We start from the raw sequence: 18,758 nt of genomic DNA on the forward strand, positions 1-18,758 counted from the left end.
GAGGGCGGATATAGGGGTTAATAGTTTAAATAGACATATTGCGTTGTGGGGGCTTGTCGGTCTAGGGGTTAATACATTTAATATTAGTAATGAGAGAGGGGGATTGTGGATATAGGGGTTTTACGTGTTGGGCTTATTTTTGGGAGGCGTGTTAGACTTTTACGGGAGATTTGTTATTTTCTTTACTTTTCTTAGGCGCCGGCAGTTTCTAAAGTGCCGTAAGTCACTGGCGACTCCAGAAATTTGTATTTATGCTCATTTCTGGACATCACTAGTTTATCCGACTTACGGCACTTTATGAACTACCGGCAGGGTTTTAGTAATACCCCGATGTGCGAGGTGAAATTTCAGGCGGCACAGGTTACCACACTTGCGCCGAAACCTGCGCCGTATATTTGATTGCGCCCTATATGTCTTACCTGTTTAACTCTGCAATGAGCTGGTAAAAATGTACATTTAATCAAGACAAGTGGACAAAGAAAGTTTAAAGGGCCACTAAACCCAAAATCTTTCTTTCATGATTCAGAAAGAACATACAATTTTAAACAACATTAAAATTTACTTCTATTATTTATTTTGCTTCATTTTTTAGATATCCTTATTTGAAGAAAAAGCAATGCACATGGGTGAGCCAATCACATGAGGCTTCTATGTGCAGCAACCAATCAGCAGCCACTGAGCATATCTAGATATGCTTTTCAGCAAATAATATCAAGAGAATAAAACAAATTAGATAATAGAAGTAAATTAGAAAGATGTTTAAAATTGCATTCTCTTTCTAAATCATGAAAGAAAAAATGTGGGTTTCATGTCCCTTTAAGGAAGCTATAATAACAGATTACTAGAAAGTTGCTGCCCACAGAAAAATAAAAAATAATAATAATAATAATAATAATAATAATAATAAATAATAATAATAAATAAAATAATGCAGCTCCAATTGAAAATTATGGTTTGGTCAAATATTTATGCATCAGGATTTTGTCTGGCACAGGTCTAAATTATTTGGGACAGGGTTGCAGGTATGGAACATGTCACAGAAAATTGCAACAAGATTAAGATCTACTGCATTTTTGGTCATTACAAATGTGATTTTTTTTGTTACTCTGCCTCAGCTGAATAAAAAATAAAATATGTATCAGTAGTTTAGGTTTCGCAAGAACCAGACTGATAGAGCAACAACTGCGCGTTTCCACCTTAATTGAACAAAAGAGAAAGGTTGAGAAGATGCAGGGGTGTGATTTGCTGCTACACGCTAGTGCATGAGAGAGGGATACAGCATCTGATGGGCACACAGAATCTGTTACTACACAAGCAAGGCATCAGCACTTCAAGCAGCAGGAAACTCGCCCCCGGAGGCTCGCCCCCATCCCAGACCCTCCTCCATTCAAAGCAACTAAGATCAGCTACTCAGTGAGCTGCTGCAGCAGCATCTCTGCACCCACAACTCCAGCATCCTCTGCAGGGTCGTACTGACAAGACCTCTACATGCTCAGTGCTTTTCATTAACTCCAGGTATAGGAAAAAATCCTTTGTCATAGAGATCTTCCATCTCATGCTGCATTCTCTCATACTGTGTAGAAGGATTTCAAACGAACTACTTGCTTCTGGATATGATCAACTCAGCCTCATGTCACCATCTGTTCTTGAGCTACAAATAGCCGGGATGTATGATGTGTGTATTTATACATATTTACTATGAAACTAGCCGTTATTGGATCATTACTGCATATACTTAACACCCTCTTATTCCACACTCACTTTTATCTCAGTTTCAGCTCTTTGCTGTCTATTTAATCTCACATGTGTTACGTTTACATCCACAAGGATAAATAAATATATATATAAAATAAAGCATGATAATTATCTGGTGTAGTAGCACACAGAATGCAACTGAAATACCTTCATTGTACAATACAGACTTTATTATTGTCCTCGCGGAGACTCTATGCAGTCATCATGTAGTGTAGCTGGATCTGCCGTTGGTTGCCTAGTGATTATTTTTCCTGTGCTTCGTTGTAATGTTCTCTTTTTTTTTCTCTGTCTCAGGTGCTTGGCTTAAGATCTGACAGCAAGTATGGAAACCAAACTCTTCTTCACTATGAAGATAATATTTGTTCTCACGCTAGTAACGGGGCCATCGAGGTGAGGAGATCTACGTCTGTTCTAGTTTTTGACACTTTGTTCTTAATGAAGTGTTTTGAATTAACTGGATTGTTGTAAATTGTCAGGGCTTCTGTATATCGTGCTTTGAATTAACTGGATTGTTGTAAATTGTCAGGGCTTCTGTATATCGTGCTTTGAATTAATTGGATTGCTCTAAATTGTCAGGACTTCTGTATATCGTGGTACTTTAATTGGGATATATCTAATTAGCATTCTTTATCCTATTGGCTGCAAAGTAGTTAAATACTTTATAGTGGTATTTTGTATAATTCTACGTGTCAAAACCAGGAATTTACTATTTAAGGGACCTGATCAACCCCCCCAAAAATATTAAAGTAACACACTTTCTGCATGTGACAAGTTTGTTTAATATAGTGACATATCAATTAACTGCTGCAACCATAACAAAAATACATGAAACTGCTTATTGTATACACTGTATTGTGGGGGAAAGTATAGATTTACAGATTAGGTGTTTTCACTTTTAAATGTAAAAGCATTTAAGGTCTTTCATAATGGACACTTTAAAATAGCTATGGTACTATATCATTATCAATGTATATTGCCAATACAGTGCCCCGCGAGCATAGTATTGTCACAAACAATGCAAAGTGATGCTGCTATTTGTTAGCAATTGTCTGGCTATGGAGCAGCAGATATTACTATATAACTATAAGCTTTTAACCTCTAGGTGGAGACAGCACACAGCATGAAGATCTAATATCACAAAACAGAGCTGATTTATTATAAGGAGAGTTTTTCCCTTGCATTGTTGAGTGTTTATTCTGACAGCATAAATGCATACTAAGTGCACTCTATTTTCTGCAACTTGTACATTTATTGTAAGTCCCATATATCAGTTATGTAAATTGAATGAGGCAACTATAGATTAATTTAGTGTCATTGGGCACCACATTTCTTACTAGCATATGCTTAAAATAACTCTAATGATGTTAGCACATGAATTTCAATTAGTTTTAGTTGATGCCTTGCCTATAAATTGATTTGATTTCACCTGTGTGTTCTGAGTTTATCTCCATTATACTTTAATATACAGTATATATATTTTGCATGTCTTTTAAAGTTTAAATTGTTATTATTATTGTTGTTGTTGTTACTACTACTACTTATACATGTTTTTTTGTACAACTTGTCAATGTGTATTAAAGGGGATTGTCTATTGACATGCTTTCTAATATTACCCATCTAGCACATGTTTTGCAACTGCCAAAATATTCTGTTAGCTAACTAATACATCTTTGTATTAGCCAACTAATTCAAGCAATTGCCTAATATTGCATCAACGAGTCTCAGTATCCATTTGCCATTGTGACATATTTTGCATATACCAAATGAATATTGTTTATTATATATATATATATATATATATATATATATATATATATATATATATATATATATATATATATATATATATATATATATATATATATATATATGTGTGTGTGTGTGTGTCTGTGTGTATATATATATATATATATATATATATATATATATATATATATATAACAACTCTTAAATACTGAATTATGACAAATGCATATATTATATTTTAACTCATATATTTTTACATTTAGCCAAGTGATGGCAGATGTTTTGGATGATGATGCAAAGAACAATATTACTATCTTTACAAGAATTTTAGACAGACTTTTGGATGGATATGATAATCGATTAAGGCCTGGATTAGGAGGTAATATTTCCATAATATATTACTTTGATTACAATTGATAAAAGCAAACTATCCTTGTATCTGCTTTTTACCATTATTAGTGCACATATCTCAGTGAGGAAATGTATTGTACATCACGATTGATGTACTGGTATAAGAATCATTAAGTTATACTACAAAGAAAGGATACTTTTTTTTTATTCTACAATATTTTGACAATAATTTGCAGTGAAATGTAATGAATACATTCCGTTATTTAACAAGGTAACCATTATTTTTTTCCTTTTCACCAAAATAGAGAAATTCCAAAACAAATATTACCGCCTCTCTTAAAGGACCAGTCAATACAGTAGATTTGCATAATCAACAAATGCACGATAAGAAGACAATGCAATAGCACTTAGTCTGAACTTCAAATGAGTAGTAGATTTTTTTAAAAATAAATTACAAAGCTATGTGTATTTCCACTCCCCCTGTATCATGTGACAGCCATCAGCCAATCACAAATGCATATACATATAGTCTGTGAACTCTTGCACATGCTCAGTAGGAGCTGGTGACTTAAAAAGTGTAAATAGTAAAAGACTGTGCACATTTTGGTAATGGAAGTAAATTGGAAAGTTGTTTATAATTGCATGCTCTATCTGAATCATGAAGTTTAATTTTGACTTGAGTGTCCCTTTAAAATCCTTTATGTAATATGTACCATGTCATTAATATATAATCGCAATTTATTGTAATATTAAAGTTGCAAATTTGTTGATAAATTTAACATTGATCCTAATCATTTAGTATTTTACTTTATTTATCCTGTGTCACTTATTTTATTTGCCAACCTTACTTAAACTGAGAACATAGTATGTCACATAATTTGTCAATAAAACACGTTAATGTTATTTGGTGTCACATTTAATATAATAAAGATATTTATACAGTATATGAACTGATATTTTTGGAATACATGTATGTGTTTGCCCATTCAGATTATTCAAATTTATCATTGGAAGTGCAAATACTTTCACAATATCTATTACAGTATATATTCTTCTTAACACTTGTATTATTTTTTTTTACAGAAATTAGATTTTTAATTATTGTGTTATGCTTTGGTAAAAATCTGTTTTTTTATTTACAAAAAGCATTGTTATTAACTCATGTACTGTATTTACATTACCAAACTGTGATGCAGAGAATATGTTTACTTAGATTTATATTTTTAATTAATCTTATTTCATACAGTAGAAAGCAATTGACAGCACATAAACATCAATTAATGCAGACTAATAAGCAAGAAGCTGAATTTGTAGCTAATTTAGGTTACCAATGAAGTTGGAGTCAGACTAGTATGGACTGAAATGGTTTAATCAATATACTTTATAATGTATTTATGCATTCAAATTTTATTATGCATCTATTAGTTAATTTATTAGAAGGCTATTGAATTAGTTATGATGTTGTTTTTTGGTTTCAAAAAGTTTTTAAATGAAGAAGAAATGGATTATCAGCTTCTTTTAATAATATTGAGTTATTTAAAAAAAATCTATATCTATTTATCATCTATCTATCTATCTATCTATCTATCTATCTATCTATCTATCTATCATCTATCTATCTATCTAACTATCTTTGTGTATAAAAATACCACAGGTATTAATTATTGTACAGTTTTTACTCAGCAAGACATTGCTGTATTACCAAGAAAGGCATCCACATTCTTTTTTATTTTTTATTCCACTGGCTGAAAATACTATACAGTTGTTTCTCAACTCTCTAGTCTGTACAGGATGGCATATCTAGCTTGATGTAAGCTAGAGTGATGTAGCTTACTAGTAAGCTAAAGTGATGTAAACTGGCTTACTAGTCATTGAAAGCTAGACAGACAGGGAGTGAAATTCTGCCCATGCACAGAAGAGGCAGAATGCAATTATCTAAGTTCTCAGCATGCATACTTTCTTATCTAGCTGTAGGCTAGAAACTGATCATTTTGCAAGAAAACAAGTAAGTTGTTTGCTTTGTTTTAACACGATCTGTTTCTTTTTATATCTACTTTGATTCAACATACATTTTGTTACTAAAGGAATATTGTTTCATAGTCTTAAAAGGAACACTAAATATATTTCAATGTTCCTTTAAACTGTGGCCTGATAAGCTCTACATTGTGAGTGTGTTTATTTTTTGTGGATTCAAAGAAATTAAACTTTTGAAAACAATTTAGTTAATTTGGAACTTTTTTTTATATATTACTATTGTTTAATTAAGTTTGGTATATGGTCTTGTATTTAGTTTGTTATTTTAAAGAATAACTATTTTTCCAGATCATACTATATTGTAAAGCATTTCATAAGTTTCCTAAGTGGTTATAAAAAGACCATGTGCATTTGTCTATTTCTGGCTGATCCAAATGCCAAAAATGGTGTCCGCAAGCCACATTTGGAGCCAGATTTATTCTTGTGAAAGTGCAACACACTAAGATCTGGATTTTCACATTTTATATAAAATGATGGTTTTCTAAAATAGGATCTGCTCTATACTTTTTTTTTGCTTACCACATAACACATAATGTTTTTCTTTGCTTCAGCTAATGTGACATTTAAAAATGCATCGCAGGTTATTTATTTATTTTGAGAAATGCATGTTTCTACCCTGAATAAACAAATGTTTGCTTGTTAGGGTGCAGATGAGTGTCTCTCTACATGAGTATAGTTCTAGTAGTTGTGTTTATCTGTCAGTGAGCTTTAGAAGGAAGTGAAGAACTGACAGTTTAAGTTATTTAAAGGGACAGTCAACTGATTTTTGTTTTGTTTAAAAAGATAGATAATCCCTTTATTACCCATAATATAACAATGTTGGTTGTGCAAAGCTGGGGAATGAGTAGTAATGGCGTTATCTATCTTTTTAAACAATAACAATTTTGGTGTTGTCTGTCCCTTTAAATGTGACTACAACGTACCTTTAAATGGACAGTAAAGACCTTTATATAAAATATTTAGTTAGGTGTAATTAAACAGCTTTGCAATATACTTTCATTATTTATTTTACACCCTTTTTCATTTAATTTATCTATTCAAATTGTGGCATTTCTAATTCTCAGAACTTCAAATACACCCAGCTGACTTCTGAAGGCTAAGCCTGCTACATATCTTTCCTTATTGACTTTAACTAATAACAACCACAAAACAATGTATTTTGTACTAACATTATGATCATGGCTAGACTTGATGGTGTCTGCAGACTCAAGCAGGGATTGGCTCCTCCAAATAATGCAAATAGTGGGTGGTGTTTAGTTGTTGAAAAACAGTTGCAGCAAACAAGACACTAATTTGTTTAAAAATGTTTAGAATTGCCTGATATGTTGTTCTAAAGCAACTAAGCAAAAATATCTTGTACTTGCAACTGTTCCTTTAAGGTTTCAGTATTTTTTAGTCAAACATTACATTTTCATATAAATAATTAATAGAAAGGAGACATCGATTGTTCATTTACATTATCATTTTTTGCAATTCTCTTTACATGTTTTGGCCTTTCAAGTGATTTTGACCATATAAGGACCTCTAAATGTACAATTGCATAATCAGAACGTGCATGATAAAAAACCAAAGCAGTTGCACCTAGGGTCCGATTATCTCAACTTTGATGGTTCTGACATGGTTTTTCATGCGGATCCCCACAGGGGCAGGGGCAGTTCCTTCAAGTGGTCAGATGCCTCCTATAGAAAGTAATGGATCTTGCTGGAAATAAAAGCTTTGCTGAGTAGAGCAAAGTTAGCAGTGAGCAGGGGGTGCACTTTAAAAATTAAATCCTGCATCAAAAACGAATCACAGTGCGCTGCTTTCTGAGTATAGCATCTTACAATGGCCTATATTTTTGTATACATGTGTTGCCCTATTGGGGTATTAAGTATTTTGCGTATTTAGTCACAACCTCGCTACCTTTTAGTTTGCGAGAAGGGTGTAGGGTGGAAATGTTTTTCAATAATTACCCTGGGATTTGAGAGACAATTATATACATGCCTATGGAACGCCCATGTTCATTATATTTTATAATAAAACAACAATTACGCTTTGTATTTTTTACTTTTAAGTAGACAATGTGCACAGGTGAAATTTTTGGTTTGGCTGAATCTTTTCTTACGAATATTTAAAATACTTTGTATTTTTAATATTTGCTGCTTGTGCTATTTGTAATTTGTTTAGCTTGAAATAATACGAATACTGACCATGCATGGAACATTTGCATCTGTTTTTTGTTAAACAAATGTTAATGTTCCTTTACTACAGGTGAAAAAATGCACCTGTAGCATAAAATACTTTTAGCGCACTGAAGAGCCGCACTAATCCTGACCCTTCTTCACAGAGCTCCTGGGTGCACTAATAGGATGCTTAACACAAAGGCTCCCAGGGCCTGCACTAAAGGACCTTATCCTTCCGTGCATTTGCTGGGCGCTGCCGTGCAAATCCACCTATTAGCACGGCCGGGGCTCTTTGAAGAAGAGGACGGGATTACAGCGTCACTCTTTAGCGTGCTAAAGGTATTTATATATTTCAAGAGAACAAAAAAATTATACTGACAAATTTGTCATTTATTCGTTATCTTTAAATTTCCTGCTGCATTTATTTGGATATTCCTTACAGGAAATTCATTGAACGCACATGTCTACTTTTAATTACAAATTTCTATTTGTTTTTTGCTGCTCATATTTAATAAGATTTATTCTTGTGTAATTTACATAACATTTTAACATTTTTGACAAAATAGGATTATTGGTGAACAATTTTGTTCCGATTTTTGATGCACTTTAGCAATATAATTTTTTCCTAAGTATTTATGTGTGAATGGTTCAATTATTTGTTTTGTATGATTTTTACATTTTGATTTACATTGTGCACTTTTCTTGTTTAAGCATCTCCTTTCCATACGAAAATGCAGTACACGCCCCTTAGCGAGATACCTTGTTTTCAGGGTAAAAAGTGGCTTCAGATAATTTCACCAGGAAAGTACTGGTGAGCATTCTTATATAATCTCGCCAACTCAGAGACCTTTTTTTATGTTTATTCATCTTTATTGATTTTCAAAATAGTTGTACAACAATGTCAATCAGATGACTTAAAGACAACAACACAAAAAGACAAAATATATCGAACAAAAAATTGTCATGGAGATGTACAAAAACAGAAATTATAGTTTATTCAATTTATGAAGAGCTTAGAGTTGAATCTGAAGTTGTAATGAGCAGTTTATTTTTGTCTTACAAGTTTCAAAATTTTCTTCAGTTTGCCGGACCCCTTTATCATGTGACAGCTATAAGCTAATCTCAGATTCTAATAAGTATAAAATATAAACTCTTGCACATGCTCAGTAGTAGCTGATATCTAGGAAGTATGTTTATAAAAAGACTGTGAACAATTTCATAATGGAAGTCAATAGTTATGTTTTTTTTATTATTCAATTTAATTTCTGATGCGAAGCTAAGCTGGACAAGTTTATGTCTATTTAGATAAGAGTAACATTTTAACACTAAGAAAAATGTTACTGAAATTATAAACATATTTTTTTTGTTTGTTTTTTTGTATCTCACAGTAAAATCAAATAAATGGTGTAATTTTAGTGAAACCAAAAGCAACTGTGTGAGCTGCCATCATCCTGCAAATTGCTGTCTCAGATAGCTATTTCAGATGTTACTAAATTACTGTTGGTGAGAAGCTTCTGTTACAAACATCACTGACACTATTGGGAGATGTAATTTTGCAAACATTTTGCTTTATGCAAAGCCTTAACTGACCTAGAATATCTTGTTTTCAAGAAATGCAAAGTTTCATTTTTATATAGTTACTATTGTGAATCAGCTCAATTAAATATTAGGGACAATATCTACATGATGGCAAAGCACATTTTATATTAAAAAAAAAATAGTTCGGTAACATTAAGTCATGCTCGGATGCTGAAAAATTGCAGACACAGTGAAACGTGAGATAATATTTTAACAAACCTGATAGCTTTCTCAAATTACTTTGAAACCAGATCTGGCTACTTTGTATTTAAAAGTAGAGCAATTATGTAATAGCATTTGAGGGTTTCAATCAAGTGTAAACATGATAGACAAAGAAAATATAAGCATAAAACTAGAATTATGTGTTCTGACTGATTTCTGCATTTTGCAAACTGTTTTAGCCATGTTAAATATTTTTGTGGTCATTATGAGCAATCTATGCATAGTCTTGCTGTGATGCCATTTTGAGAGATAATCAGGGATTTTTATATTTGAGGCAATTTACAACTCAGAAATGTATTTATAGGTTATTTAAAAGCAATGGGCGATTTTACAGTATTAAAAACTAGACACAAAGAAAATAATCTCATGGCATTAAATCCATAGTAACAGTGCTTACCCTGTTTGTTCACTCCAAAATAGAGATATAGATAGATGATAGACAGATATGGAAAAATTAAAATAGAGTTGCACTACATTACAGTATTTTTAGGAAAACCAATAGATGTATAATTGACAAAAAAGTCCAAAGTTTATTTACAGAGCAATAATAATACAGGGCAAACACTGTCCCATATCGTACTCATTTCTTGCACATTGCTGCTTGCTTCTTTTGAAAGATATGTTATAAATGACCAACCAGTATTTTCCATATGTTTCTACAGTTATAGAATACAATCTGAACTCTTTATAATATGTACAATCAATACATACATATTTCACAGAGAAAAAGCTTATTATTTTTTATAGAACGCAAATCGTTCTTTGATACTGTGGATTTTACAATCCGGAATGAGCCATAAAATCTTTTTAGTCTTCTAATGATTGAGGGCTAGATTACAAATAATTTATCGTGCGTGCACCCGCAAATGGGCAAATTTGTCCATTAGTGTCTGCGCGATAAATAACCAGCCATTACAAGTGGCTGGTTATTGCTACCGCAAAATCAAGGTAGCAATGAGATCAGATCTCTGGTTAATTTTATAAATTTCCACCAAATGCCCCCAAATTCAAGTGTTATATATTTTATTAAAATAATAAAGATAGTAACATCTTTATTTTTTAATAAAATAACTGCAAAAACAGTTATATGGGGTTAAAAGTGCCTTTACATAGTGGCCTATGGAAATTGAGTGTTCCCAGTAAATATATAAGCACAGTATATGCTTATATACATATATATGTATGTGTTAATATGGGTATATACACATATTAACACATAAAACTATATATGTATATAAGCATATATATTTAAAAATGCTGTCCGTCGCTGCGTGACTTACCCCCCTCCACTGCACTACGTTCTCATGCCGTGTCTCACACCATGAGAATGAGACGCCTGTTGGAACTGATGGAAGCACGCTATTGTGAGTGCAATGCTTCCTAGCAATGCGAATGGAGCTCGTCTTCGCATTGCGCTGAACTTGTAATACCAACGCGCATTAGCGCTCTACTTGTAATCTAGCCCTGTATGTGCTTCCAGGTTTTCAGCAGTGATTTTTGTTTGTGTCAGTTTGAGAATGAATCCTATTGGTGCAGGTGCAAACTAATGTTTATTTAGCCACATCATACCTAATATTTTTTTTAATTATTATTCAGAAAATGGGTAAAATATTATTAAGTAATAGGGAGGATAAATGTTATATGACTTATATGAATCTCAAATGATATTCATCCAATGTTATAGTTTTAGTGCCTTATATTACAATGACTTCACAGCTTATGTTGTATTTCCTGTTTAAAACATACAGATACCTGATTAATTAAATGTTCTGTGTATCATTCACTTATGGCTTAAGGAGTTTGGAATTCCATACATAGCCATAGTCTGCATAAGAATCCTAACTTTATAACTGAAAAAGTTAAACTATCAAATAATGGATGGATCTATTTCTTCTGTTTTACTCAGTACATTAAAACATGACAATGAGAACTGATTAATCAATTAGATAGCAAGACTATTTAAATTACTCCACTCAAGAAGAAACTAGCTATGGTATTGAGGCCACAATGTTACAGTGACAGAACTGTAGATAAACATTTTTATGTGAAAATGTTGGCAAATAAATAATATTGGGCATTAAAATCTATAATATTTCTTTTGGCTTCCAGAGAGGGCAGCATTTCTAAACCTAACCTAAACCTTATCGAAACCTTAATCTTAATGTTGATCCTTTTCCAAGCACTACCAATAACTCTGACCTTAAAGGAAAAAAAAAATGACATATTCTAATTTGTAATAACATGGCATTTTTCACTACTGTCCTTAGCTAACTATGGCCTAGATTTGGAGTTTGGCGGTAGCCGTGAAAACCAGCGTTAGAGGCTCCTAACACTGGTTTTAGGTTACCGCCGGTATTTGGGGTCAGTCAGGAAAGGGTCTAACGCTCACTTTTCAGCCGCGACTTTTCCATACCGCAGATCCCCTTACGTCAATTGCGTATCCTATCTTTTCAATGGGATCTTTCTAACTCCGGTATTTAGAGTCGTGTCTGAAGTGAGCGTTAGAAATCTAACGTCAAAACTCCAGCCGCAGGAAAAAGTCAGTAGTTAAGAGCTTTCTGGGCTAACGCCGGTTTATAAAGCTCTTAACTACTGTGCTCTAAAGTACACTAACACCCATAAACTACCTATGTACCCCTAAACCAAGGCCCCCCCACATCGCCGACACTCGATTACATTTTTTTAACCCCTAATCTGCCGACCGCCACCTACGTTATACTTATGTACCCCTAATCTGCTGCCCCTAACACCGCCGACCCCTATATTATATTTATTAACCCCTAACCTGCCCCCCACAACGTCGCAGCCAGCTACCTACAATAATTAACCCCTAATCTGCCGACCGCAAAGAGCCGCCACCTACATTATAGCTATGTACCCCTAATCTGCTGCCCCTAACACCGCCGACCCCTATATTATATTTATTAACCCCTAATCTGCCCCCCTCAACGTTGCCTCCACCTGCCTACACTTATTAACCCCTAATCTGCCGAGCGGACCGCACCGCTACTATAATAAAGTTATTAACCCCTAATCCACCTCACTAACCCTATAATAAATAGTATTAACCCCTAATCTGCCCTCCCTAACATCGCCGACACCTAACTTCAATTATTAACCCCTAATCTGCCGACTGGAGCTCACCGCTATTCTAATAAATGTATTAACCCCTAAAGCTAAGTCTAACCCTAACACTAACACCCCCCTAAATTAAATATAATTTTAATCTAACGAAATTAATAAACTCTTCTTAAATAAATTATTCCTATTTAAAGCTAAATACTTACCTGTAAAATAAATCCTAATATAGCTACAATATAAATTATATTTATATTATAGCTATTTTAGGATTAATATTTATTTTACAGGTAACTTTGTATTTATTTTAACCAGGTACAATAGCTATTAAATAGTTAAGAACAATTTAATAGCTAAAATAGTTAAAATAATTACAAATTTACCTGTAAAATAAATCCTAACCTAAGTTACAATTAAACCTAACACTACACTATCAATAAATTAATTAAATAAAATACCTATAATTATCTACAATTAAACCTAACACTACACTATCAATAAATAAATTACATACAATTCCTACAAATAAATACAATGAAATAAACTAACTAAAGTACAAAAAATAAAAAAGAACTAAGTTACAAAAAATAAAAAAAATATTTACAAACATTAGAAATATATTACAACAATTTTAAACTAATTACACCTACTCTAAGCCCCCTAATAAAATAACAAAGACCCCCAAAATAAAAAAATGCCCTACCCTATTCTAAATTACTAAAGTTCAAAGCTCTTTTACCTTACCAGCCCTGAACAGGGCCCTTTGCGGGGCATGCCCCAAGAAGTTCAGCTCTTTTGCCTGTAAAAAAAAACATACAATACCCCCCCAACATTACAACCCACCACCCACATACCCCTAATCTAACCCAAACCCCCCTTAAATAAACCTAACACTAAGCCCCTGAAGATCTCCCTACCTTGAGTCGTCTTCACCCAGCCGAGCCAAATTCTTCATCCAAGCGGAGCACGAAGAGGTCCTCCATCCGGTAGAAGTCTTCATCCAAGCGGGGCAGAAGGGGTCTTCCATCCGATTGAAGTCTTCATCCAAGCGGAATCTTCTATCGTCATCCATCCGGAGCGGAGCGGCAGCATCCTGAAGACCTCCGACGCGGAACATCCATCCTGGCCGACGACTAAACGACGAATGACGGTTCCTTTAAGGGACGTCATCCAAGATGGCGTCCCTCGAATTCCGATTGGCTGATAGGATTCTATCAGCCAATCGGAATTAAGGTAGGAATATTCTGATTGGCTGATGGAATCAGCCAATCAGAATCAAGTTCAATCCGATTGGCTGATCCAATCAGATTGAGCTCGCATTCTATTGGCTGTTCCGATCAGCCAATAGAATACGAGCTCAATCTGATTGGCTGGGGGGTTTGGGTTAGATTAGGGGTATGTGGGTGGTGGGTTGTAATGTTGGGGGGCTTGGGTATTGTATGTTTTTTTTTACAGGCAAAAGAGCTGAACTTCTTGTGGCATGCCCCGCAAAGGGCCCTGTTCAGGGCTGGTAAGGTAAAAGAGCTTTGAACTTTAGTAATTTAGAATAGGGTAGGGCATTTTTTTTATTTTGGGGGGCTTTGTTATTTTATTAGGGGGCTTAGAGTAGGTGTAATTAGTTTAAAATTGTTGTAATATATTTCTAATGTTTGTAAATATTTTTTTATTTTTTGTAACTTAGTTCTTTTTTATTTTTTGTACTTTAGTTAGTTTATTTCATTGTATTTATTTGTAGGAATTGTATTTAATTTATTTATTGATAGTGTAGTGTTAGGTTTAATTGTAGATAATTATAGGTATTTTATTTAATTAATTTATTGATAGTGTAGTGTTAGGTTTAATTGTAACTTAGGCTAGGATTTATTTTACAGGTAAATTTGTAATTATTTTAACTATTTTAGCTATTAAATAGTTCTTAACTATTTATTAGCTATTGTACCTGGTTAAAATAAATACAAAGTTACCTGTAAAATAAATATTAATCCTAAAATAGCTATAATATAAATATAATTTATATTGTAGCTATATTCGGATTTATTTTACAGGTAAGTATTTAGCTTTAAATAGGAATAATTTATTTAAGAAGAGTTAATTTCGTTAGATTAAAATTATATTTAACTTAGGGGGGTGTTAGTGTTAGGGTTAGACTTAGATTTAGGGGTTAATACATTTATTAGAATAGCGGTGAGCTCCAGTGGGCAGATTAGGGGTTAATAATTGAAGTTAGGTGTCGGCGATGTTAGGGAGGGCAGATTAGGGGTTAATACTATTTATTATAGGGTTAGTGAGGTGGATTAGGGGTTAATAACTTTATAATAATAGCGGTGCGGTCCGCTCGGCAGATTAGGGGTTAATAAGTGTAGGCAGGTGGAGGCGACATTGTGGGGGGCAGATTAGGGGTTAATAAATATAATATAGGGGTCGGCGGTGTTAGGGGCAGCAGATTAGGGGTACATAGGGATAATGTAAGTAGCGGCGGTTTACGGAGCGGCAGATTAGGGGTTAAAAATAATATATACAGGGGTCAGCGATAGCGGGGGCGGCAGAATAGGGGTTAATAAGTGTAAGGTTAGGGGTGTTTAGACTCGGGGTACATGTTAGAGTGTTAGGTGCAGACGTAGGAAGTGTTTCCCCAAAGGAAACAAAGGGGCTGCGTTAGGAGCTGAACGAGGCTTTTTTGCAGGTGTTAGGTTTTTTTTCAGCTCAAACAGCCCCATTGTTTCCTATGGGGGAATCGTGCACGAGCACATTTTTGAGGCTGGCCGCTTCCGTAAGCAACTCTGGTATCAAGAGTTGAAGTTGCGTTAAATATGCTCTACGCTCCTTTTTTGGAGCCTAACGCAGCCATTCTGTGGACTCTCAATACCAGAGTTATTTTAAAGGTGCGGCCAGAAAAAAGCCAGCGTTAGCTACGCAGGTCGTTACCGACAAAACTCTAAATCTAGCTGTATATATGCTCAGCCCATGCAAAGGGTAGCCACTTTGAAAGGTACATTCATTGCAGATCTAGAGCAGCAAAATTCCAGTAAGCTAATCAGAAGTGCAGTTATACATACCCAGCAATGACCAGCAGTTTGAATCAGAGATGTAAAAATGACCCTGACTAACAACTTAGTTCTTTTGTTAAAGTTTTACATTAACAAGACTGCAAACAATAGCTAGGGAGCAACGATTTTATGAACACTGCTTGTTAACTTCTCTGCCACCCCTGAGCTGGTGACTGTTGACTTTTTGAGATCACATTTTTGTATCTCCTGTACTGCATGTTATTCCTGGGATCTTTTTTTATTACTATTACTTGACATATGATCGAGCAAAATGTCAATGTATGTAAAAAAGAAATTGACTTTATTGCTTTAGTAACATATATTCAGAATATCAAGATGTTATTAACCCCTTAATGACCACAGCACTTTTCCATTTTCTGTCCGTTTGGGACCAAGGCTATTTTTACATTTCTGCGGTGTTTGTGTTTAGCTGTAATTTTCCTCTTACTCATTTACTGTACCCACACATATTATATACCGTTTTTCTCGCCAATAAATGGACTTTCTAAAGATACCATTATTTTCATCATATAATTATAAAATATGAGGAAAAAATTGAAAAAAACACACTTTTTCTAACTTTGACCCCCAAAATCTGTTGCACATCTACAACCACCAAAAAACACCCATGCTAAATAGTTTCTACATTTTGTCCAGAGTTTAGAAATACCCAATGTTTATATCTTCTTTGCTTTTTTTGCAAGTTATAGGGCAATAAATACAAGTAGCACTTTGCTATTTCCAAACCATTATTTTTCAAAATTAGCGCTAGTTACATTAGAACACTGATATCTTTCAGGGATCTCTGAATATCCATTGACATGTATATATTTTTTTTTAGTAGACATCCCAAAGTATTCATCTAGGCCCATTTTGGTATATTTCATGCCACCATTTCACCGCCAAATGTGATTAAATACAAAAAATCGTTCACTTTTTTACAAATTTTTTCACAAACTTTTGGTTTCTCACTGAAATTATTTACAAACAGCTTCTGCAATTATGGCACAAATGGTTGTAAATGCTTCTCTGGGATCCCCTTTGTTCAGAAATAGCAGACATATATGGCTTTGGTGTTGCTTTTTGGTAATTAGAAGGCCGCCAAATGCCGCTGCATTTCACACGTGTATTATGGCTAGCAGTGAAGGGGTTAATTATGTAGCTTGCAGGGTTAATTTTAGCTTTAGTGTAGAGCTCAGCCTCCCACCTGAAACATGAGACCCTCTGATCCCTCCCAAACAGCTCTCTTCCCTCCCCCACCCCACAATTGTCCCCGCCATCTTAAGTACTGGCAGAAACTCAGCAAGTACTAAAATAAAAGCTATACTTGGGCTTTGTTTTGTTTTTTTGGGCATATTTACATATGCTGCTGTGTAGGATCCCCCCTTAGTCCCCAACCTCACTGATCCCCCACCAAACAGCTCTCTAACCCTCCACCTCTGCCTTAATGGGCGCCATCTTGGGTACTGGCAGCTGTCTGCCAGTACCCAGTTTAGTAACAAATGTGCCTTTTTTTTTAAAAAAAAAAATGCCCTTTTCTGTAGTGTAGCTTTCCCCCCCCCAAGACCAACCCCCCACCCCTTCCAGATCCCTTAGCTGTTTATTTCTAACTTTAAAACCTTTTTATTTTAACTTTTAACAGCTTTATTTTTCTGTAGTGTAGCGGTTCCCTCCCGCTCCCACCCCGTGCACGCGCCTGCCCGCCGCCCCCCATGCACGCGCGTGCTCCCGTGCCCGCTCCCGAAATTTCCGCCCCCGATCCCGCCCCCCTTCCCTCCACTTGGCACATCGATGGCCGCCCACCCACCTCCCAGACTTGCTCCCACCCACCAACGATTACCGGCCACCGATGTCCGGTGCAGAGAGGGCCACAGAGTGGCTCTCTCTGCATCGGATGGCCAAGGGGGGTTATTGCAGGATGCCTCGATATCGAGGCATCACTGCAATAACCGGAAAGCAGCAGGAAGCGAGCAGGATTGCTTCAAGCTGCTTTCCAGACCAAGGACGTACGCCACACGTCCTCGGTCATTAACTGTATTTTTTTTGACGACGTGTGGCGTACGTCCTTGGTCATTAAGGTGTTAACTAGGGATGGGCGAATATGCTGAAGGTGTAATGAGTTTAATAGAATGAAAAGTTCTGTGGACTTTCTTTTTGAATGAAAATCCATTAACCACTTAGTGACCAGACCATTTTTCAATTTTCTTACCGTTAGGGACCAGGGTTGTTTTTCTATTTCTGCAGTGTTTGTGTTTAGCTGTAATTTTTCTCTTATTTACTGTACCCACACATATTATTATATACCCTTTTTCCTGTCATTAAATGGACTTTCTAAAAATATAATTTTTTTCATTATATCATATAATTTACTATAATTTTTTTTTAAAAATATGATGAAAAAATTGAAAAAACACACTTTTTCTAACTTTGACCACCAAAATCTTATACACATCTACAACCACCAAAAAACACCAATGGTTAATAATTTTTAAATTTTGTTCTGAATTTAAAAATACTCAATGTTTACATGTTCTTTGCTTTTTTTGCAAGTTATAGGGCAATAAGTACAAATAGCACTTTGCTATTTCCAAAACATTTTTTTTAGCAAAAATTACATTTTAACACTGATATCTGTCAGTAATCCCTGAATAACCCTTCACATGTATATATTTTTTTAGTAGACAACTCAAAGTATTGATCTAGCCCAATTTTGGTATATTTCATGCCACCATTTCACCACCAAATGTGATCAAATAAAAAAAAATAACTTTTTCACAAACTTTAG

The 18,758-nt window shown here is 34.6% G+C and overlaps 1 protein-coding gene across 1 annotated transcript in view; it reads left to right on the top strand.

The window, feature by feature from the left end:
• The first annotated feature begins 3,723 nt into the window (after positions 1-3,723).
• Positions 3,724-18,758, top strand: part of GABRA2 (gamma-aminobutyric acid type A receptor subunit alpha2) — a 289,596-nt gene continuing 274,561 nt past the window's right edge. The window contains exon 1 of the mRNA XM_053700268.1: positions 3,724-3,880. Coding sequence (XP_053556243.1) covers positions 3,724-3,880 — 157 coding nt within the window. The remainder of the gene's footprint in view (positions 3,881-18,758) is intronic.

Source organism: Bombina bombina, chromosome 2 (assembly GCF_027579735.1).
Source record: "Bombina bombina isolate aBomBom1 chromosome 2, aBomBom1.pri, whole genome shotgun sequence".
NCBI lineage: Eukaryota > Metazoa > Chordata > Amphibia > Anura > Bombinatoridae > Bombina > Bombina bombina.